The 24,441-nt window shown below is 37.6% G+C and overlaps 1 protein-coding gene across 1 annotated transcript in view; it reads right to left on the bottom strand.

Moving 5' to 3' along the window:
- Nup133 (nuclear pore complex protein Nup133) overlaps positions 1–24,441 on the bottom strand; it is a 314,729-nt gene that overhangs the window by 54,281 nt on the left and 236,007 nt on the right. The window contains exons 18-19 of the mRNA XM_067151176.2: positions 7,872–8,108; positions 5,428–5,622 (exon numbers count right to left, since the gene is read on the bottom strand). Of these exons, the coding sequence (XP_067007277.2) occupies positions 5,428–5,622; positions 7,872–8,108 (432 nt within the window). The remainder of the gene's footprint in view (positions 1–5,427; positions 5,623–7,871; positions 8,109–24,441) is intronic.

Raw genomic sequence — 24,441 nt, 5'->3', positions numbered from 1 at the left:
TACGATGTCTCAGATGTCATCGCTAGACTCTTATCTTACTGCTACGTCATAAGAGTCCGAGCATGGGATGAAAACTTTTACCAAAGCAGTCAAGATAATTATTATCCAATGGTATTAAAGTTTTATTTTACAAACTCGTCAGTAATGTAATGTAAAATCATCAATAACTGGGAAGAAATATTAACCTAATTACTGTATGTTTAAAAGAAATTGAAAAAATGAATGTTTGTTACTGACGTCTCGGAACACGGTCAACTACAGTAGATCTACACCGCGCTAGCTGGAGCGATGTGTGAAGACGTTTGTTCGTGCTCCGGTTTGCGAGCTCTGCGCAAGCACACTAGTGTGTCGCAACCAACGAGCTCAACTGATAACAAATTGCTGCATGCTTCCTTGCTGCCTAACAGTATTGGCTGCTCTGGAATGGACAGATCACAGATGCATTTATTTGTTTGTGACTGACGTGATTACTGTAGACATGTATGCATGAGAATTTAAGTTTTTAATTTGTGTTTGGGGTGTTCGTAGAAATAATTTGTTTTAATAGTGAACAATTATGGAAAGTCATTTATATTGCAAAACATTAACATGTGAAGCATTTATCAGCGATTATGGGTAAATATAAAAACTATTCTGCGAGCTTCAAGCTAAGTGTAATTACCTTCGCTGAACAGCACGAGAACAGAGCTGCAGAAAGAAAATTTTCAGTGAGTGAAAAGTTGGTGCGTGACTGGCGGAAATTAAAAAACAAGCTAAAAAGCACAAACCCTTCTAGACGCGCGTTTAGAGGTCCTAAAACAGGGAAGTTTCCTATAATTGACGAAGAAGTGTTTATGTGCGTCAGTGAAATACGTAGCAATGGCTGCAGTGTATCATATCGTCCCTGTTCTGCCAAAACTGCAAATGTGACAATGCTCTTCCTATCCAGTATTTCCCTTAAGACTGGTCATGCCTTCCAGCCATATATTGATATGCGGTGCATCAGAACAATTTTCGTTGAGTTCATTTTTCTATGCGCGTGTATAAAGGAAAATGAACCTTAAATACATCACACTCTAGGAGTGGTTAAATGTCATGCAAACATACATTCCTTCAGTATGGTACAGTAAGGTTCATTTTCCTTTACTTAATTGTGAATGTATGATGAGCGGCGATCAGCAACTGATGCCCGCTGGAAATATCAGGCGTCCAACCTTGGACTTGTTATGCTCGTGGATGATTAAGAGTTGGGATCTTATACCACCTGAACTAGTCTCCAAGAGCTTAAAAAAACTGGGATTTCAAATGCACTAGACGGATCCGAAGATGACGCAGTGTGGCAGAGAGATGAAGAATCTGATACTGGTATTAACAGCGGCAAGGACGGCGCATCAGATACCAAAACCTGCGATAGCGACACAGAATATTTGGAATAAATTGTGTACCGGTAAGACCGTATTTCACAACAAAGCGGTAATGTTTTGCAAGTGTAATATTTTAACTTTAATACTCAAATTAATGACAATTAACTTAATATGTTCATTTTTACTTTCAGGTTGGAAAAACGTTCGCCGAACTGTTGCGAATAATTACGAATTTTGTTTTAGACTATTTTAATTATTTTGATGTATAAACACGAGTATTACGTGCATCTTAAATTTGTATCAAATACAATTTAGTTATAAACAAATTTTTTGAGTAATATAAATACTGGTATAAAAAAATTTTCGTATAATGGTCACACCCTACTATTTTTTCGAAAATTTTGGTATAAAAAGTGCGACGATTATGCCGGGAAATACGGTATTTTTTGTTGACTCCAACTAAACAAGCTTACCTCTAGTGTATGAATTTAATTTTGACTCACTGTATGTACTGCAAGTATGTTGAAATTCGGAGAGAATGTACAATCTATTATCCTGCAACACCAGGAATACTAGATTTGGAAAAATTATGTTTGCATGAATTTACACACAAACCAAAAGTTAAATGCATTATATTGAAACCAACTTCTGGTGCTTCATTTGATGATGCATAACCATAAATACCTTAAATTGCATCAGTAGACTAAGTGCCATTTTCTTTTCTTTTTTAATCTATGTACTGTTAGTATAAAAATGTTGAAATTTGGAGAGAAGGTCTAATCTAATATCCTCCAACACAAGGAATACCAGATTTAGCAAAATTATGTTCAATTAGCAGCACACAGCCACTGAAATAGCAGATACTATGATATTCTGCATTGCCCGTGCTGGCAAGACCTAGTGTTTTCAGTGCACTATGTCTTCTGGTACAGGCTAGATCAAGTTTGTTTTGTCACTGGCCTGTCTCAATCTCACCCTTGGCTTTGAAGATATGAAAGTGACTGAGGTATGAGTGAGAACCTACTAGTAATGTCATTCCTTATGGAGATGTTGACACTTGATGTGTGCTATTCGGCAGCACGTCGAGCACTGTTCCGTGTTTGTCTGAAGTTCCTGCTTGTGGCTGCGGAGGGGAAGTTCGGAGGGGTAGGAGGAGCGGCTGTTGGGGAAGTAGGACTGGAGCAGGGGGGTGTCTTCTGGCGGTTCTTTTATGTGTACTGGGTTTTGTTTTTTCATTCTTCTTAGATAATTGTTTTTTTAGGAAAGGGATGACTGCATTGAAAAGAATGTTAACTTTGTAATTTCATTTAAATTGAAGTTTGGATTGGCGTATTGATCTAGGTTGATATAGAATTCTTCCATCTACAGTAAGTACACACACACACACACCCATTCCAACTTCAAAACAAACTTGGCAGACCCAACATTTCTTACACTTTATTTCTATTTACAGATACAAAATACGTCCTACAACACAAAGTGAAGAAAGAAGCTTTCAGCTAACCAAAAAACACAAGATATGTTGAAATCAAGTGATACATATTGACATTTGACAAAATCAAATAACATAAAAACTAAGGGAAGCACGTCGCTAAAACAACAACTTATCTACATTTATATACCGTATTCTATAAAATTTTATGGTCAATTCAGTCTAGACATAAACTATAAGCTTTGTGTATATATTGACGAAGTCCCGTACTAACACCAGACAACTACCTGATTTCAACATAAGTGTTCATATTACTTCAAGAAACTCATACTATTATACCCTATCTATCTATCTATCTATCTATCTATCTATCTATCTATCTATCATACTATCATACCACCAGTAGACGAACATGGCTGATCATATATCATAACATAGTCGTATATACAACACGCCGCAAGGATTAATCTGTACTTCAAAGTGTTTTAATCATTTAGTCATAAGTTTTAATGTGGAACAGTGGACACTTCACAATTCAAGAATATTGTACATTCAACATATACCACCTGCGCATGTAATAGTATTTCAAAGTTTTAATTCACACACCAATTAACATAGATGAAGATAAGACAAAAAACATTTGCAAATTGATAATGTTTTTATCCATACTATGTGACACCTTTATAAGTTAAGAAAAATGTATTTTAATATACATCATTCATGTACATATAGTAATGTTAAGTTTTAATTATTATATCAGTTAATGTAGACAATTATTTAAACTAAAATATTTTCCATATCATGTGACATTCTTATTGTGATGTTTTAATTGTATGTTATGATTGTCAGCTGAAGATGACCTTCACAAAGTCGAAACCGGTACTGTAGAACAATAATATATAAATATATGTATTGATTAGGTGGAAGCTTCAAAACTTCATATTTGTGAATATAATCAATATGGAAATGAAACTTATAGATTGAGATGTCCTTCATCCTGATGCCAAGTGGAGGGATATTCGCAAGTGCATTTGTCTGTGGTTATTGGTGGTGTGGTGTGTAGATGAAGAGACTCAGACCACAAAACAAAGGATTTAACCATATGCAGTTCAAATCCGTGGCCCAACCAGGAATCAAACCGGCACCCTCTGAATCGAAGGCTAGTACGCTGGCCATTCAGCCAAGGTATCAATGTTCGAGCATGACTATGTGAATTGTTTCTAGACAGGTGAACTGAGTGACAAAAGGGAGATAGAATGAGCCCACTGATCTGGTCACAAAGATTGCTTTGTCAGGACTTATCCAATCCAGACAATATTTTTTGTGAAGTTTTATTCAAGATTCCTGTGCATCTACATACTGTAACAGTTAACACTATTAGCTGTCGAAGTTTGTTTCCTGGTACTGCCAGAAATTTAGTTTGGCAGGAAGGCTGGTATGTGGTTAGAAAGGTACATGTAGCTCATCTGCATTAGGGGTGTGTCCAGAAAGATCTGCACCACCTTGGGACAAGTACACAAATTTACATTACATTAGAGATTCCATGAATTATGGTGAATTGAAGTATAAGACAGAATTACTGTGGTGCATGCTTGGGATGAAATGGGTTTCGTTGAAGGGGGGGAGAGATATTTTAGGATTTTAAGTCTTAATCACAGGATTATTACAAACTGCACAGCATGAATTACAGATGTTACAGCAGTCTGGGCATAGCAAGCAACCTTGCTAAGGATCTAAGAGTAGCCAATGGGAAGAAAGTAATATCAATATTACCACAGCATACGCAAAGTGAGACTGTACACATACAGGCCTTGGGGATACATGCCACAGACTCCAGAGAACAGACGATGGTATACCGAGCTCAGACTAGGAGATAGTGGAATTATGTATTGTTTATAAATGAGCTTGTTCAGTCTTTTTAGCAATTCCAAGTATGCTTGCACATGGTAACGAAGCGGGAAAGTTTTACAGTCCAGCTAACATTGCTGAAGAAGACCTTGCCAGCACATTTCTGTGTTCATAAGGAACTCGTTTACACCCCTCCACCTGCTTCATCCAGGATGTGTATAACAGACAGGTAAATAAAGACATCACCCTACAATAGTACATTAGGCTTTCAAAAGGTGCAATGAGAGTACAGTTCCTTTTTAAAGACATTGGTTACATTCAATGATTAGTGACTAGTAACCAAGAGATCACTCATTTGGCCTGGTTAATCTGTTCCTCCCAACTCAAACCTTCAGCCTCATTAAGCATTGCTAGGACACACATAAACATCACACTGCTGCCCATCACATACCTTTAAACAGCTTTGGGTAGCTTTGGTGCAAGAGGGAGACTCCATATCCCAAGTAATAACAGATAATCTGGACATACTAAAAAGAGAGCCCTTTGTACTGCAACAGCACAAGGCCTTTAAATATGAAGTTGAAATAAACTGCTGTTACTCCTTATGCCAGTAGAAATGCATTAACCTAGACATGATATGGGCTTTGCACTAACCTACATAATACTTACTTTTTGTACATAAGTGTAGGCCTATATACAACAGTGGCATAAACATTCAAAGGATAATCCTGATCAATCATGAAAAATTTAACATAAAAACATTGGCACAAATATTAGGAAAAACAATCTGTTACAAAAACTAACCTGAATCATTTCAGTTGGAGTAAGAACTCTTATTTTCTCTGCTGAAAGACCATATGCAGATAGCACCGTCTCGGGCAAATCTTCCTGATAAGTAATCAAGTCTAGCTGTGAATTGATCTTTTCTATTTCATTTGCTGTAGTATCTGAGTGCTCATTTGAAGCCAGAAGTGCTAACTTTGCAAATGACAGCATGGACTAGAAAGAAACAAACACATATGAACTTAAAAGCTAAATACAAAACATTCCTGGAACATACTTCTGGTGTGCATATTCTGTACATTTCAAACTAACAAAATTGATAGGAGTACAGATGTGGGGGGAGGGGGGGGGGGGAGAAATTGTACAGAAAGCTTTTCAAAAAATAAAAGAAACAGAAACATAACTGAGCAAGATCACATGCATTAATATCATCTTCATCAACTAAAGAAGAGGAGTCTTAGATATGTTACCATTCTATTCTGAGTTTTCTTTGACATCTCACCATAGAAGCCTACTTTCTATTCAACAGCATCACCACTTCTAATCCAAAATCCAGGTCACAACAAATATTGTTTAACTCCACTTCTCCAACAATCCTTATCAATCACTACATTCCAGTTTGTCTTATGATATTCTTAGCCAAATCCATCCATTGTAACATGGGTCTTTCTTACCCTCCTTTACCTTTAAATTGTAATTCCATCATTTATTTTGGGAAACTTTCTTGCCAACAATCTCACTCTATCATTTTCCCTTTTGATCCTGTAATATGATTACTTCTGCTCCAACTATAAGGCATTTCTCCAGCAGACATACAACTTAGCGCAACTCCGATGCGAGTATACAGTACAAGCATGGACATGAAGGTAAAGGGATTAGTGTGGCAGTCGTGTCGTGCCAAAGTGTGTGCATTAAATGTGGCCACATGAACTACGGCAACGTTATTACCAAATGCGTCCAAACAGGACCAACGTGCTGTTATTCTGTTCTTGGCTGCTGAAGGACAAACACCGGTGGACATTCATCAGAGAATTAAGACTGTGTATGGGGCAGCATGTCTATCGAAAAACACTGCTGTGGAACGGTGCACCACGTTCCGTGCAGGTCACGTTTCGACACAAGACTCTGGTCGATCTGGGAGGCCAGCCTCATCCATTATGGACAACAAGCGGGCGGTGGATAAGGCGATTAGGGAGAACTGGCGCATAACCATTCGTGTGCTAGCAATGGATCTCGACATCAGCGATTATCACGCCTTCGGTCCCCTCAAAAAAGGCTTGAAGGGTTGACACTGCCTGTCGGACGAGGATGTGCAGCAGGCAGTTACAAATTCTTCACGCAGCAGGACACGTTGTTTTACTACACAGCGATCTTCAACCTGGTGCGTCGGTGGGATGAGTGCCTCAATGCTCACAGTGATTTTACCCGACTGGCATCCCGATTCAGGACTGTATGGCCGTTGAACAGAAACTTTTTGATAGCCCCTTATAACTCAGCTTATTTTTGCCCACTTTAACCTGTTAAGTTATTTCTTCTTATATCTTTCTGAAAGTCTTAATGTTCCATTCTGCAATGTACTTTTACAAAATTTCATTCTAGCATCTATTATTAAATTTTCATCAATCCACTACATACCAGGTCTCAGGCACATGTATGTATGTATGTATGTATGTATGTATGTATGTATGTATGTATGTAACATGCCCTGAAAATCAACATACAGTATCTCTGTTCCACAGTACAGTCTAAAAGTCAGAATTTGAACCTAAACTTTGCAACTGAAGACACTTCAAAGTTGGAACCTCCTGATGATTTCCATATCCAGTCTTAGCTAGGAAAAGATCTCCAGGAAGGACTAGAAATTCATTCACAAATCAGGTCTTCGAAGACACTTGAGTAAAAAGCTGTGCAGCAACGAAGGAAACAGCTGTCAATCGGGTGGCATGGAGCCATTCCATGGCAACAGACCAGTCCTTGAACTGAATACTTGTTGAGGTTGATGATCACTTAAGAATTTATATGGTATTATGAGAGAGAGAGAGAGAGAGAGAGAGAGAGAGAGAGAGAGAGAGAGAGTACATGCACTCAACATAATACCATCATCAGATAAAATAGTCCCAGTTTCCCATCAAATTCCCCAAACAATAATTTCATCCCTACATTATCCTCAGAAATTAATAATGTCAGTAAGCAGACAATGATTAGCAATTTATTCTAAAGGTTTGTAGATCTGCACACAAAAAGTCAATAAAAATGTCAATTCTTGAATTCCTATAAAATATATGGCAAAAACTAGGTGAAAGGGCTGCTAATGGCATTATATTTGAAATTAGGTGTAATTCAAAATCAATGCCATGCTCTTATTCGTTATTCCTAAGAGAGTATTAAAATGTAAGAGGATTAATTTTTAAAAATGACAAGAAATTATATAATTCACTATCCATTCAAAAATGGTACTTCCTTACCTTCTTTCTTTGCATATATTCATATTCTTGCTCTGCCAGCTTCTCCAAAGTCTCACCAGCTTTTTTATAATTTCCAGTATGAACACTCGATAACCAAGAAAGAGAAGGGTAATGTTCCAAGAATTCAGCTAGAGACTCTAGATGCCCATCAACATTTTCTTGGCGCTGAAGTAACCCCAATAATTTACCGTGTTTCCGTTGAGAAACATACCATTTGTACAGAATCTGTGAAAATCCCTAAATGAGGAAAAGAAATAAAATTTAATTCTGAATATTAAGAATTCTGCTCCCAAGCAAACCCATAAAAATGTATCTCCAACAACTACTTTTATAAAAAATAGCAACATAAACGTTACAGTGTTCAAAATGGTCTTTCAAGACCAGGGTAATAAGTATGATTTGATATCACTGAAGTACCACAACAATGCAGCTGAGGCTTCTTACAGCATTGATTATTGCACTACCTTAACTCACCTCACTACACTACCTCGTTTCTATTATTTTATATTAACAGTAACAGAGTTATTTAATATGAGATCCAACAAACGGTTCTTTTCAGAACCAACCTTAACAGTCATTTCTGTTAACATTGAAGGCATAACATCTTGTAAAGAACAACTTTTGTATGAACTTTGTCGCGACAAGCAGTGTGATGTTCTATGTGTTCAGGAAACACACAGAGATATGAAGCAGAAACGCCCATTTGTTCCTGGCATGAAACTGATCGCTGAAAGACCACACGCTCTGTATGGAAGTGCCGTTTTTGTGAAACCGAACTTGGAAGTCAGAAGTGCTTGCCAGTCAGATGAAAACAATATTGAAATTATCACCGTTGAACTAAGTAACTGTGTAATCACCTCAGTTTATAAACCACCTGCAGCAGAATTTTCCTTCATTCCACCCCACAATTTTGATAAAAGTAAAGCCTCCATTGTTATAGGTGATTTCAACAGTCACAGTCATGTATGGGGTTACGCACATGAGGACAAGAATGGTGAGACAGTTCTGTCGTGGGCTGAAAATTTTCAACTCGCCCTCATCCATGATAGCAAACTCTCTCCTTCTTTTAACAGTGGAAGATGGGGACGAGGCTATAATCCAGACCTCCTTTTTGTTAGTGAAAGCATTATGCATACATGCACCAAAGCAGTATGTCCACCAATTCCAAACACACAACATAGGCCCATCATGTGCCAAATTTTGCCACCAATAAGACCTCAAGAAGTCCGTTTTAGGCGAAGATACAACTTTAAGAAGGCTGACTGGGCAAGATTTTCCAGCATACTGGATGAGAAGATTCTGAGCATCGCTCCTGTTCCTGAAGAGTACGACAAGTTTGTTGACATCGTCCAATTTTCTTCAAGGACATCAATTCCAAGAGGTTGCAGAACCAGTTTTATCAAAGGCATTAAACCTGAAACGGCCACTTTGCTAGAAGAATATTACAAGAAATATGAACTTGATCCTTTTAGCGAAGAAACATCAATCCTTGCACAAAGTGTTCTTTCCTCAGTATCACTGGCTAAAAGGGATGAGTGGATAAAATTAATGACAGATTGTGACATGAGCAAGAGCAGTCAGAAGGCCTGGAGACTTTTACGTCGTCTCAATAATGACAATACCCAAGCCAGCACATATGCTAATATAAAGGCAGATCAAATTGCCCATCAGTTGCTAGTAAATGGAAAATCAACCCGATCTAGAAAGCTAGATAAGAAACCAATAACATGGAAGCCAAACCATGAGAGCAACATACTATCTCCACCATTTACTGAAGCTGAACTGGAATCAGCACTGAGGAAGTGCAAATTGGGAAAAGCAGCTGGACTAGACGACATTCGAGTAGAGCAGATCAAAAATTTTGGTCCTGTTACGAGGCGATGGCTACTGGAATTAATGAATATCTGTGTCCAAGAATGCAAGATTCCCAAAATCTGGCGGAAGGCTAGAGTCATTGCTATCCCTAAACCAGGCAAAGATCGGCTGGATCCCAAAAGCTATAGGCCTATTTCCTTGCTCTGTCACCTGTACAAGGTCCTGGAGAGGCTCATTCTTGAGCGACTGATAGGAAAGGTGGAGTCGTCTCTTATACCACAGCAAGCTGGATTCCGAGAAGGAAAAAGTTGCACATCACAGGTATTAAACTTGACACAGCATATTGAGGATGGCTTTGAGAATCGGCTCATTACAGGCGCTGTCTTCATTGATCTTTCTGCAGCTTATGACACAGTCAACCATTGGCTTCTTCTAACAAAATTGTATGACATCACCAAAGATTTCCATCTAATGTGCAACATTAAAAATATTCTCCAAAACCGAAGATTCTTTGTGGAATTTCAGGGGAAAAGAAGCAGATGGAGAACACAGAAGAATGGGTTACCGCAAGGCAGTGTGCTCGCACCACTGTTATTCAACATCTATACTAACGATCAGCCTCTACCTGAAGGTACCCAGAGTTTTATCTATGCTGATGATTGTGCAGTCACTGCTCAGGCCAACTATTTTGAAAAGGTAGAACAGACTTTATCCAAAGCTCTGAAAGAATTTACGAACTACTACAATGAAAATGACTTGAAGCCAAATCCTGCCAAAACTCATAGCTGTGTATTTCATCTCAATAACAAAAAAGCAGCTAAAACCTTACAAACCACCTGGGAAGGAATCCCTCTTCAACACTGTTCGACTCCAAAATATCTGGGAGTGATTCTGGACCGTACGCTTACGTATAAGAAACATTGCCTAAACGTGAAACAAAAAGTGTCTGCCAGAAACAACATAGTGCGGAAACTTCGAGGCACCACCTGGGGAGCTCACCCTTGCACTGTGAGAGCAAGCGCGTTAGCATTGTGCTACTCCACTGCTGAGTATGCATGCTCCGTGTGGCATAAGTCCAGCCATGCCAAAAACATAGATGTAGCACTAAATGACACCTGCCGTATTATCACAGGTTGTTTAAGACCTACTCCCATAGATAAACTCCACTGTCTCGCTGGTATAGCACCACCCGAAATCCGACGTGAGATTGCTGCTAGGCATGAGAAAAGCAAGGCTATGACTATGGAAGCCCATCCTTTGTATGCCTGTCAACCAGCACATCCTAGGTTGAAATCAAGAAAGAGCTTCTTGACAACCACTGAAGCTCTTAAAGGAACACCACAACAAGCAAGAATCTCAATGTGGCGGGAAAAATGTCAACATTTGAGAGAATGGATGGTTCCAAAGGAAGAACTTCCTCCTGGACATTCTGAACAGTGGACAACATGGAAGGCTCTCAATCGATTACGCTCCAGCACCACGAGATGCAAGACCAACCTACAGAAATGGGGCCTTCCTGTGGATACAGTTTACTGCAAGTGTGGTACTAAGCAGACTAACGAGCATCTTCTACTGTGTCCATCTTCTCCAGCCACTTGTACCATTAAAGATCTAAGGAGGGCAACTCCAAATGCGCTTGTCGTGGCCAATTTTTGGTCAACCAATGTTTAAAATTTCCTTGTTTAATTTTTGTCTCTCTTACTTTGTACTTCTGACACGATAAATAAATAAATAATATTAACATAAGGTCAGTACTGAAAAACAACACTAAAACATTTAAAATGGATACATATGTGGAAAAAGGGAATCACTGTCCTTTGTACATATGCCTAAAACATCTAAAACACATTTTAACACATTATAAAATACATTATACATCTGCCTAAAAAATCTAAGACACATTTTAACACATTATAAAATACATTACTGTAATGATACACGAGATAATTGTTTAATTTGTACCTAAGGCTGATGATGGCACATAGATGCCAAAACTAGTACCATTTGACATGTGATTGAATCACAAGAAAATGTCATTGTATTGAATAGGTGGACCTTGAAAGAATTTTAATTTACTGTAATCCCACTTCAATTCAGTACCCAATGAAATTCATAACTATAAGTACCTATTTTCAAGTGTGTGGATAGTAAGTAAACTCATGTCCTTGTCCCAAGGTGATGCAGATCTTTTCAGTCAAACCCCCAAGAGGTGAGCTGCAGGTATCATTTTAACCATAAGACAGCACTCCCACCATTCTTAAATCTCCGAGCGTACAGTACCAGGAATCAAACCCGGGTCTCCAAGGACAGGAGCTAATAGCAGTAACCACTATACTATGGATGTACCACAGTATAGCTTCTGTTCAAAGTCAATATATTAGGAAATGAAATCATCAGCTTTTAAAGATTAAGATGATGTAATTAAAAACGAAGAAAAAAGAATTGCTGGAACATATAAAACGAATTCAGTGTGCTGCAAGTCACCTCCAATATGTTATAAAGGAATAGTTAATTGTTTTGGAACCTGTAAAGCCAGTGTTTATTAAACAAACACAAACAAAGTCTCCTTTCTATCCAAAATAGATTAGAGCAGCTCCATTTATTTCAGTACTGTTGTGTAATGCAGTACATACTTCACTGCGTTGTTAAACTAGACAAATGCTATACTGAGATTTTATTTTTGACCTCTTTGCAGGTTACAATGAATTAACCTCTAGGTCATACAGTATTCTGCATGCAATTTCCTATTCCCTCAACATAACAGCAACACTGATACAGCACTATGATCTACTTGGGCCCAACAAGCATTCTCATACAGAAGTTCAGCTGCAATACAATTGAATATATATATATGATTGGCCTAGCAGACAGAAATCAATAAATATAACATATGTATTCAAGAAATGGACACCACCAGATAATGGATGCACCCAAATTTCAACTTAAAATTTTTGGAAAAAATCCCTGCTTAAAAGACATTTCATTTTCAACAAAAATTGTCTTCACAACATTTAAAATCTTAAAATGGATGAATCATAGTGTAAGGTACATGTTATATGGGTGTAGCAACATTTATTTTTCAAAGAAACACACCATTATTTTGAAAACAATTACAGCAGAAGTCCACTACAGCAAGTACGAAATATTACGAGAACTCTGTTTTAACAACAGATTTTTTTTCCGTCCCCTGAAAATCCATATATTAAACTGTGTACTATTCTTCGGTAATTGCGAGAACTCAATCACTGATGCATCCATTATTACGAGCAATTAAGCGTGCATGATATATCCATTACTGATATTTATGCACTGGAGCGATTATACTGAATGTGATTAATCATCTTCAGTTAGTTTTCTCGCTATGTGCATTAGCGAGATCTTTCGTCAACAATCAAAGTCAATGTGATACACCTCAAAATACGGCGTCTTATTTTCTCCTTCTATGATCTTGAACTCCCAGTAAAAATGAGGACACCTGTTTTCGGCTTTAACCATTATTTTAGAGGAACTGGATATTGGCCTCTACCTATAACCAGCTTCAGGCATTATCAATCCTGTTTGAAGTGTTACTACTCCAAGTCAACTACAATATGTGATTTCTCGTACCCGACTCACATGTCTAAGCAAGAATGAGATTTAATTAGTTAACCATTCTAATTACCTTCTTCATTCCCATGAACATAAAAATAATCATTTTTATGTATGAACATTCTTGTGATTGACTAAAAGCAATGATATCCTATATGATTTTAATTACTTCACTACCACTACCAACACAATTGTGTGTTTTTCTCTTAGCCATGTCAAACATTGTTATATGTTTTCACACTAGTTTTACGCCTATTTGATTTTCTATAGTGTAAATGTCAATTCTTAGAGTACCATATATTTTAAGGACACTAGGTTCGGGGCCCTGACCTAACTTAAGGCTAAAATTTATTTCGGCTGATAATGCTTACGACAGTTAAGCGAAACATGTCCCAACTTACAACACCAGTTGTAATGTTTATATCCTAAATATAAGGAAAGATAAGTATTGGAAAGGTGGTATCAATTATTATTTCTTGTTGTAATGTTTATAATATGATGTCCAATATGGTCTACAATGAAATTTATTACTTGTAATACCCCGGCTTGACGAAAATAATAATACTTCTGGGCTATAAAATACAATCATTCAGGCTTTAAACAGGATACTTCAATGAAATCATATCTACTTACATCATGGCCCAATGAACTGTAGATGAAAACAAAACAATCAAGAAGAAATCCATGTTAAACAGCAGAAGCGTAGTGAATATTAGTTTGGAGCATACATAACAGGACTTCCTTTATAAATTAAGCAGATATGCGATAATTGAAAAAAGCTTTACACAATAAAACTTGTTTAACGTAACACAGGCAAGGAATAATATAATATACACACTGCAAATCACACGCTAGTTCGACTTTAAAGTCATAGTAACAGCATTTTTTTATCTTCCTGCAAAAAGTCTTGAGAAAATGTTTTGTCGTGACAGGGACCAGAACTCGGTCTTCAAAATAGAAATAGACTCCAGAGATCCATTGGACATGGATGATCTGAACTCTGTTCTATTTTTCTTCACAAGGCTGCAAACACATTCACATTCTGCATTGCTATGGGGTATGGTGAGAATAGAGAGCATTACTCTAGAAATTCAGCTGTGATAACATCAGGTTACCTATGTTTTGCCCTGTTGAGTCTTCCTCTAACGCTGGTATGGATAGCACAGTGCTCACTATTTTTTCCCACGGAATATCGTAAAACGTAACAACAACAGGATACAACTTGGCATTCATATCACTGCTTCCATCTGTTGCCAAAGAAAATGGTCCATTCTGAAGGCACTTAACAACTTAATTTCTGCCATTTTATTTACAATGCATGTCGTTTTCGTGCGACCACAGCTGTATTTCTTTGCAACTTCTGATGTGGGAAATAACTTCTTAAATAAAGCACCAGCATGATCAGCCGCACTTAAGTGCACATTGTGTTCCACCAAAAAGGAAGTAAACAAACACTCTGTCCTAATTACATCCCTGTCAACAATTCAGGACTTGGCAGAAAAAGGTGTTGATTTTCTTGTTATCTTCCTTCGATTTCACGTAACTTATAAGTTTACTGCACTTCACGTGACTACTTAAATCGTTTATTCCACCACGTGCAATATTAATATCACACCCATATACTGTGAAAAAGGCAAATTTTTCTCCCTTTCTTGATTTTAGTATGCACGGAAAATCAACAGAATATGATTCTTTAAATGTCTGGAAGTACTGTTTCATGATGAATTTATTCATGATAATCTACAATAGGAATATAGCATATGAAAATGTCCAAGAACAAATGTCTTTATATCTACTGAAATATCGAAAGGAACCTGGATCACTGAACGTCACATAAAATTATAACAAACACTCAAGGCAGTCAAACACTTCATTAAAACATGTCAAAGCACACAAAGTCTTCAACCATTACATGAACTCGACGCCAACCTTGTGGGCAAATTATATGCACATGGTAAAAAACATACACACGCGTGGAACAAATGTAATTCTTCTTCTTTATAATTTAATGGGCTTCGCTAAAAGCGGTATACCTAATCACGGGAATGAATGTAATTAGCTCAAGGAATATGGGAAACTGCAAAGCACGAAGTTATAACACAAAAACTCGAACACTTCATTAAAATATGTCATAACCTTAAAAGGCCAAACATACAAGGAACGCCACCTTCGTGAACAAAGAACAACACTCATGTGGTCAAAGAATATAGGTTAAATCACAACAAGCGAACGGAGCGGAACAAAGAATTTTCGGAGCAGAGCCTGTCGGCATGTAAGATTCACATGGAAGTACTGTTATCCCGGCTCTAAATTCAATGCTAATAACGACACAAACATTGCATGGTTAAAAATACCAACATTAGTTATCGACTATCGTGGACTTGCCTTCGACGCACGCAAACAATCGATTGTACGGAAGTGGAACGATTATCGAATGTTAACGTTTCAACGTTTCAAATTTTTGTCCGCGAAGTAGTAAAATGACACCATCAATTGAACCACGCTTGTTGCATGTTCATTTATTTGACACTATGCAAATGGCTTCTATCAGCCTCATCTTCCCATATTTACCTATGTATGTCAAGTATTGTACAGCAGAGCGCAGCACCTGCTGTGTTTAAACTGAGAGGTCGTTCGTTTTGCGAGAGCGGCGATTTTTTCTCTTTGGAGCTCATCTTCTCTGTGTATATGTGGCAGATAACAACAATGGAAGATACGATTTTTGAAGTAGCGATTTTGTGTGATAAATATTCATTTAACGTCTTCAAGATTGGGTCTTTAATGCTTATTATTATTAATTATAACTACTGATAATTACAGGTGTGTTGGTGCTTTTTCCAATGGTTGTTTTTGGTGATGATTCATTTCCAGCTGTCACGGTTGATTGACATGCACCTTTTTCGCTCCATTGTATGATGTGTTTCATGTGGGTGTGGTTGTGATCTTGTGATGATGGTAAGGGGGGCCTCTGTGTGACTACATTTTAGTGCACTGCGTGCTTTCATGCTTCAAGGTCCCTGAAATGTGCCTCTCGTCTCGACCATGGAGCTGCATCCGGGTCGCGTGAGGCGCGTCATGTTCATGGATTTGAATAGGGTGATGGTTCATCCTGGCCGTAAAGTGTAATTGCGCGATGCACGCAAATGCTTTGAGTATGTGAGACCTGTTGCTGATGACCGTGGGGTCATAGTTTGTGGTATGTATTTGACTATGTTGTCCGAATGGCCGTTCACATTTTTGTTTCCCGATGCCCTCATGTGTGAGTGTGAATGCTGGATGTGTGTGTGTTGGTGTGTGGGGGAGGGAGGGGGAAGTGTGTCTGTCGACCTGTTTTGGTGTCCTGTTTGTATCTGTACCTTATTTTATTCTCGGTGCAGGCCTGTTTGTTTGTTTAGTCCGTGGCTGGCGCTCGGTCCGGTAGCCGCCATGTTGGCTGTGTTTTTATGCATGGAGCGTACCTGTAGTATTCTTTGATCTATCATTCTTTGTTTTCGGTCCATGGAGGCTGGTCTTAGCCTCATGCCGATATCTCCGTTCTTCTTATCTGCTTTGTTCTCCACGATGGGCGGATTGTTGAGAGAGCTATACATTGTTGGTTACATAATGGTGTATGAAAAGCCGTGTCGTGAACGAATGAGTTTATCGTGAAACGAGCGACCTGATTGTGATGTGAATACAGTCTACACTGCAATGACGTAACCAAAAAAGAAATTGTGAGGCGCTGAGCATTTTATAATGAGTGGTAATGTATTCATATGAGTGTTTGTTTTGAGCTCACGCCACGACATTGAGATGTTATTTTATGCAAGGTACGTCCATATTTATTACCGTTATTTTTGCCCTATTGATTTCACTTACGGGTTCCTTGTCTTAATGTGGTTTTTTTTAATTTTATTAATAAACCCTAGTTTTAAGTCTTTTGTTTTCTTTATTGCTTGTAGTTATAGTCTTATCCCTTGTTCACCAACTACGAGGGGCGTTTCCAGCTCGGGGCCGTGTTTGCGCCTTTCCTAATCGAAAATCCACGCCTTGAATTATTCCCTATGAATGTGTTAACGTCGATGTTGTATGAATCACCGATTTATTCTAGGGATAGTTATGAGGGCCGGGGGGTTTGGCACACCATCCAGTAAAAACCGTAAAATGCTGCAATTTCCGTAAATGTTATGGATAAACCGTAAAAGTTGGCAGGTATGCATTACTTTACTGGCACTTGAATGTTTTCATGATTCATATGGGGTTAAGTTAGATTAGGTGATGCTGTTTGAATAAAAAGAAAGAAACGATTGCCACAGAAGCCACTGTGGAGTGATACTATTCCAAATTTTCAGAATGAAAATGAATATTAGCTATCACGTCTCAGAATTTAAAATATAACTAACGAGTAAATTGTAATACGAAAATGTGCGAGAACACAGTGTTGAACAAACTGATTTCCGTTGCATAGCGATTTTGATGTATGTGAGCTTCATACCAGAATTTCACAAAAATCTGATACAGTAACAATCCGCTATATAGTGAATAAATTCTCGCTATAACAGACTTCTACTGTATTCTTTGGACACTACACACCTTAAAACTACTTCTCCACATAGACGCATCCATTACTAAGGCATTTATCATAATGGGGCATCAATTTTTGTGTGTCTTCGTCACAGAATAACAACGCTTGTGATGAAAGCCATGTCTGTACTACTCCTTTGAGATCGCCGTCGTCGTCATCATCATCATCATCATCATCATCATCATCATCATCATCATGCTCACTACCAAGAAACCTTAGAAATCACTTGGTGCCATAACAGGACTGGATGTGGGTGTATATGCTGCAATTGTTCCTAACCAAATGATGTGATGAGGTCCTGGGTTCGGTGGTGCTAGGGGCTTTACGTCGCACCGACACAGATAGGTCTTATGGCGACGATGGGATAGGAAAGGCCTAGGAGTTGGAAGGAAGCGGCCGTGGCCTTAATTAAGGTACAGCCCCAGCATTTGCCTGGTGTGAAAATGGGAAACCACGGAAAACCATTTTCAGGGCTGCCGATAGTGGGATTCGAACCTACTATCTCCCGGATGCAAGCTCACAGCCGCGCGCCTCTACGCGCACGGCCAACTCGCCCGGTGGTCCTGGGTTTGATTGGCTGTGTGCAATGGTCTGGCATTCTCATGAAGCAAGATGATTCTACGGGAAACCATACCACGCCTTTTGTTCTGAAACAAATGACATAGGTTTTGTTGCTTCACACAGTAGCCATCATTGTTGATTGTTGCATTACAAGTCAAGAACTCAACGAGCAAAACGCCTTGCCTGTTCCAGAAAACCATTCACATGATCTTGCGCGTCTAAACTGCCTGCTCAAATTTCTTCTTCATTGGTGATGTTGAATGCCTCCACTCCAAGGATTGCTGCTTTGTCCCATCTTCTGTAACAATGTGGTTTAACACATCATCATCTCAAATGCAAAGAGGAGAAGAATTCCTCCTAATCAATACTTGTTTATTATTGTTATTAAAAATACAGGACCGGTTTCGACCCTTAGTGGGTCATCCTCAGCTGAACATACATATAACACATCGTGCAATTGTAAACATTACCATATCTTAAGAGGAATATCATGTGACGGTAACATGTCAGGTTGTACTCATGAGTAGCGAATTCCTTAAATTGGAAGTTGAGTATATGTTATTATACGTGAATGCCCAACTATGAGAAGTGAATATTCTTAAACTTAAAACTAACTTATAAGTATTCATAAAATAAAAACAACATATGCGTAGAACACTTTTATGCTTGTGTTGCACTGTTTCTTAGTTCTTCAGTTTGACTGCTGTAATTAAGTCTTGTTGTCCACAACTGTGCATTATATTAAAAACTTGTAGCACTTCATTCATCACCAATTCATACTTCATTAATCACCTTTCCAGATCACATCTGGAATTGTAAAGCCTGACCTTGGTCAGAAATGTTTCGATCGAAAGATCAGACAATCAATGATGATGAGTCTTCTAATGAATAAATCCACCGGTGTGGACAAACAACAACAAGGATCTGCACAAAGACACCACTCGGAATCGGTGGGGTGTCAAGTAGAAGACCTAGGCGAATCGGAGCGCCTGGAAGCCCAACAGACAATCGACAGACAGCTGACAGACAGTGGACTAACCCAACAATGTAAGAAGAGACTTAAGTTCAACAAATCAGGAAAATTTTCATACTTTGCAACATTAAACATTAATTCACTAAGTAAGGTGGGCAAGTTGAAACATTTAACTGATGTGATGGACCAGCATAGGATTTTAATAATGGCTTTACAAGAACTTAGGAACACAGACCAGGACCCAATTGAATCAGGAGGTTATCGTCTCTACAAAGGACCTCCAGGAGAAAGAGTAATGAAGAATGTCCCTCAATTTGGTGTAGGTTTTCTTGTTCATAGTAGCATAATAGACTCAATTGAAGAATTTTCTTCAAAATCTTCGAGGATGGCACTTCTAACAATTAAAGTAGGGAATAAAACTTATACTTTAATAAATGTCCATGCACCAACAAATGACAAAAACAATAAAGATAGAGAAGGAGTTGAAAACTTTTGGGAGGAACTTGATTACATATTAGCGAAGATCCCTGATGAGCATATAAAAATCTTACTTGGAGATTTCAATGCTAAAATAGGCAGAGAAAAGAAGTATCGCACAGTTGTAGGAAAATGGCCAGCTCATAAATTAACGAACAAAAATGGCCAAAGATTAATTGAACTTTGTGCAGATCATAGACTCGTTTTGGAAACCACCAGATTCATGAGGCGACCACATAAACTTATGACATGGAAATGCCCTAACGTAAAATTGGGAGAGTTTCAGATTGATCATGTTGCCATGGATAAAGATTATCATAAAGAAATTTATAATGTCAGAGTCCTCCATGGGGTAGACATTGACTCGGATCATTATATCTCAAAAATAAAAATCAAGTTAACACCAAAAAGGAAACACAAACATAATCATCTCAAAGCAAGGAGAAATTATGATCCCAGTTACTTAATAAATAATAAAATATATTTAGAGAGATCCAAAACACCTTTAAATGACAAATTAGAGACAATGATCAACAAACTTAAAACCATAGCTGAAGAAATTGCCCCAATCAAAAGGAGAAAGAAACATGCGTGGTGGAACGAGGAATGTGACAAAGCAATTCAAGCAAGACACAAGGCATGGATAAATGATCAACAGAGGAAAACGGAAAAATCTCGAGAAGAACTAATTAATGCCAGAAGACAAACAGCTAAAGAAATTAGGACAATTAAAAGGAATTATCAAAAGGAAATGCTTAGCACTGTAGAAGAAACATTCAATCAGCATAAAACAAGAGACTATTACAAAACATTCAAGCAATATCAATCTAAATTTACCCCTCCCACACTTATGTTAAGAAATAAAAATGGTAAAATGGCACACAATAATCAGGATAATGCTAACATTCTTGCAGAATACTTTAAAGAGTTACTTAATTGTGAGGATCCTGTGGAACATTTAGAATTTGATCCTAACCCAAAAAATAAAACTCCATTACAAAAGATTATACCACCAGTTTACAATGAAGTGAAAACGGCAATTAATGCACTTAAAAACTACAAAGCAGCAGGAGAGAATCAAATAGTAGCAGAAATATGGAAGAATGCTAATGATCAGACTATTCAAAACCTACATAAATACATCATTGATATTTGGAACACGGAGAAGCTTCCTGAGGAATGGAATACAGCGATAATCCACCCGCTGCACAAGAAAGGTGATCGCTCCGATCCAAATAATTATCGGGGGATATCCTTACTTGATATTACATACAAGATTTTATCCAAGATTATATACACAAGAATCCAAGAACAACTCGACCAAGAACTTGGAGAATATCAGGGAGGATTTCGACCAGGTAGAAGCTGTCCAGATCAAATCATTAGTTTAAAATGGATAATGAAGCACCAAAGAGTTCGAAGTAAGGGTCTCGTCATCACGTTTGTAGATTTTAAAAAAGCATACGACAGTATTCATCGTGACTCATTATTAAAAAGCCTTAAAGAATATGGCTTACATCAAAAACTTGTTAACCTCATTAATATGACTTTTAAAAATACGAAGGCAAAAGTTAAATTTAGAGGTGAATTATCAGAATCATTCACTATAAGAACTGGACTTCGACAAGGAGACGGACTTTCACCATTGTTATTTAATTGTGCATTGGAGAAGGTTATGCGTGAATGGAACAAGAAATGCCAACCAACTATCAAGATCGGTAGAAATATTAAACTCAACTGCCTTGCTTTTGCGGACGATTTAGCATTACTTGCAAATACAATAGAAGAGGCTAAATTTCAAATTGAACAACTAGAAATTATAGCTAAAAAAATGGGATTACAAATTTCATTTGAAAAAACAGAAATGATGCCAACTTTTAAAGTTGATTTACCAGTTATTCAGCTGAACAGTAATAAAGAGATTAAAATTGTTCAGAAATTCAAATATCTTGGGGAAATAATAACATGGAACACAAATGAAAAAGAAGCAATAGAACACAGAACAACTAAATTTAAACAAGCACAAAGACTTACCTGGCCAACCTATAAAAAAAAATCTCTTTCGATAAACGCTAAGCTGAAACACTATAATTCCATAGTTAAACCAGAGGCAACCTATGCTAGTGAAACTTTATTCAAATTAAATGTAAAATCTACAACAGACAAATTACAGAAAACTGAGAGAAGAATTCTTAGAACAATTATTAATAAAAAACACCAAGTTGATGGACAGTGGAGATTGTTGCCTAACAACATTGTCTATAGTGAATGTGAATCAATAATATCTACAATGCGTAAAAGAAGAATTTCCTTTTTCTGTCACATATCAAGATTAGCAGACACCAGGATATTGAAACAACTATTCGATTACTTTTTGAAGAATAAAATCAATAATAATTGGTTCAAAGAAGTTCAGGACGATTTGGAAGAATTGGGTATAACTCGGCAACAAATCAAAGACAGAAAAGAGAAGTGGATTTTGAAGAACAAAAGCATAAGTCTCAAACTAAAAGCAGTTGAACGGAAACAATATACTATATCGGACACACAAAGGGCTTCCAGGTCGGAGAGGATGAAAAAGTTCTGGGAGAAGAAGAAGAAGAAATTAACTCAAATGTATTGATTTCAGTGCTCCAATGTGGGCGTAAAATATGTAAATAAAATATGAGTTACACTTTAAAATACCAATATCTTGTTTAAAAGATTTTTTGTCACCATATGTACACGAAAGGTAAGAAACACTTCACATCTCTAAAAGGCAAAATATTGCAGTAGTGTGGATTCAGTTGAGACTTCCTTAAAGGAAGGAGCCATCACTCTGGTTTAATGCCACACAACTTTACTTAATACGGCACAGGACATCATGACTCGTCTTTTAATGTAAACAATTGGATTTTATATACAGCAAATTGCAATTTTTACACTTCCGTCCAAGTCTCAACTGAATCCACACTACTGCAATATTTTGCCTTTTAGAGATGTGAAGTGTTTCTTACCCTTCGTGTACATATGGTGACAAAAAATCTTTTAAACAAGATATTGGTATTTTAAAGTGTAACTCATATCATAATTTAAGCTATTGAGTTTTTAATATAATGTACAGTTGTGGACAACAATACTTAATTTCAGCAGTCAAACTGAAGAACTAAGAAACAGTGCAACACAAGCATGAAAGTGTTTTATGCATATCTTGTTTTTATTTTATGAATACTTATAAGTTAGTTTTAAGTTTACGAATATTCACTTCTCATAGATGGGCATTCACGTATCATAACATATACTCAACTTCCAATTTGATGAATGCCCTGCTCATGAGTACAACCTGACATGTTACCGTCATATGATATTCCCCTTAAGATACGGTAATGTTTGCAATTGCACGATGTGTTATATGTATATGTATGTTCAGCTGAGGATGACCCGCTAGGGTCGAAACCGTCCTGTATTTTTAATAACAATAATAAACATGTATTGATTAGGTAGAATTCTTCTCCTCTTTCCATTTGTGTGAATCATCAATACAGATATGAAGCTCATAAATTAAGACATCATCATCTTTCTCAGTACATCGTGTGAGAATGACCAATGCACTGCCCATTCATTTGGTCTTGCGTTCTTCAGTGAGATGTTTTGGCTCCCATCACACACTCAATTTCCAAAATCCTGATTTTTCACAATGGTACAGAAAGAACCTTAAGAACATTGTGGGGAAAATGGGAGAAAGTGACAAAATTGTGTACCATTCGTCCTCGTGAACTTTTGCTTCAAGAGCACACGCCAAATCATCTGTGCTGCTCTGCTCAAATTTCTTCTTCACTGGTGATGTTGAATGCCTCCACTCCAAGGATTGCTGCTTCGTCCCATCTACTTCTCCACATAGACGCATCCATTACTAAGGCATTTATCATAATGGGGCATCAATTGTTGTGCGTCTTGTCATTCCAACTGTCACTGCACTTTCACCAAAAACCTCCTACATTTGACAATGTCTGTCGGCTGGTTTAACCGCTCAAGCCAGTTCGACGTGTACGTGGATGGACCTACAAAACATAAGCCATGAGCGGTCTGAGGTATACCTGTATGGACTAGGCTAACGATGTTTTAGGTGTACATCTGTATGCCATCTGTTCGTTGTCAATGTGAACTTTTAGCATAGCTCACAGTGTAAGACATCATTCTATGCAAGGAAGTATCTTCTACTGCAATGCAGCATTCACTTGACGTAAAAAAGAATTTGTTTCATCAACATCGAGCATTGTAAACATGGTGGCGTCCTCGCAGTCTTTATTTACCTAATGCAGCTCTCAAACACACATTAGGTGAAAGTACTGATGAGAATAATCTGAGTGATAATGAAAGTGTTAGTGATGATGATTATGCACAGCAGGAAATTACATGTGATGTATATAATGATAGTAACGTAAGTGAATGTTCACCCAGGTGGTCGACACCTGTTGATTCAAATTTTATTCCAACAAGAAGGTAATTAAGCATTTTTTAAATTTTGCATGCCACCTTTTCTGTATGTAGATACATCTGCATGATATGAACTGGGTACCCACCTACTTTGAACAAAATCAGAGAAGTTTTTT

The sequence above is a fragment of the Anabrus simplex genome, chromosome 7, assembly GCF_040414725.1.
Source record: "Anabrus simplex isolate iqAnaSimp1 chromosome 7, ASM4041472v1, whole genome shotgun sequence".
NCBI lineage: Eukaryota > Metazoa > Arthropoda > Insecta > Orthoptera > Tettigoniidae > Anabrus > Anabrus simplex.
This window is presented reverse-complemented; position numbering and strand designations above follow the sequence as displayed.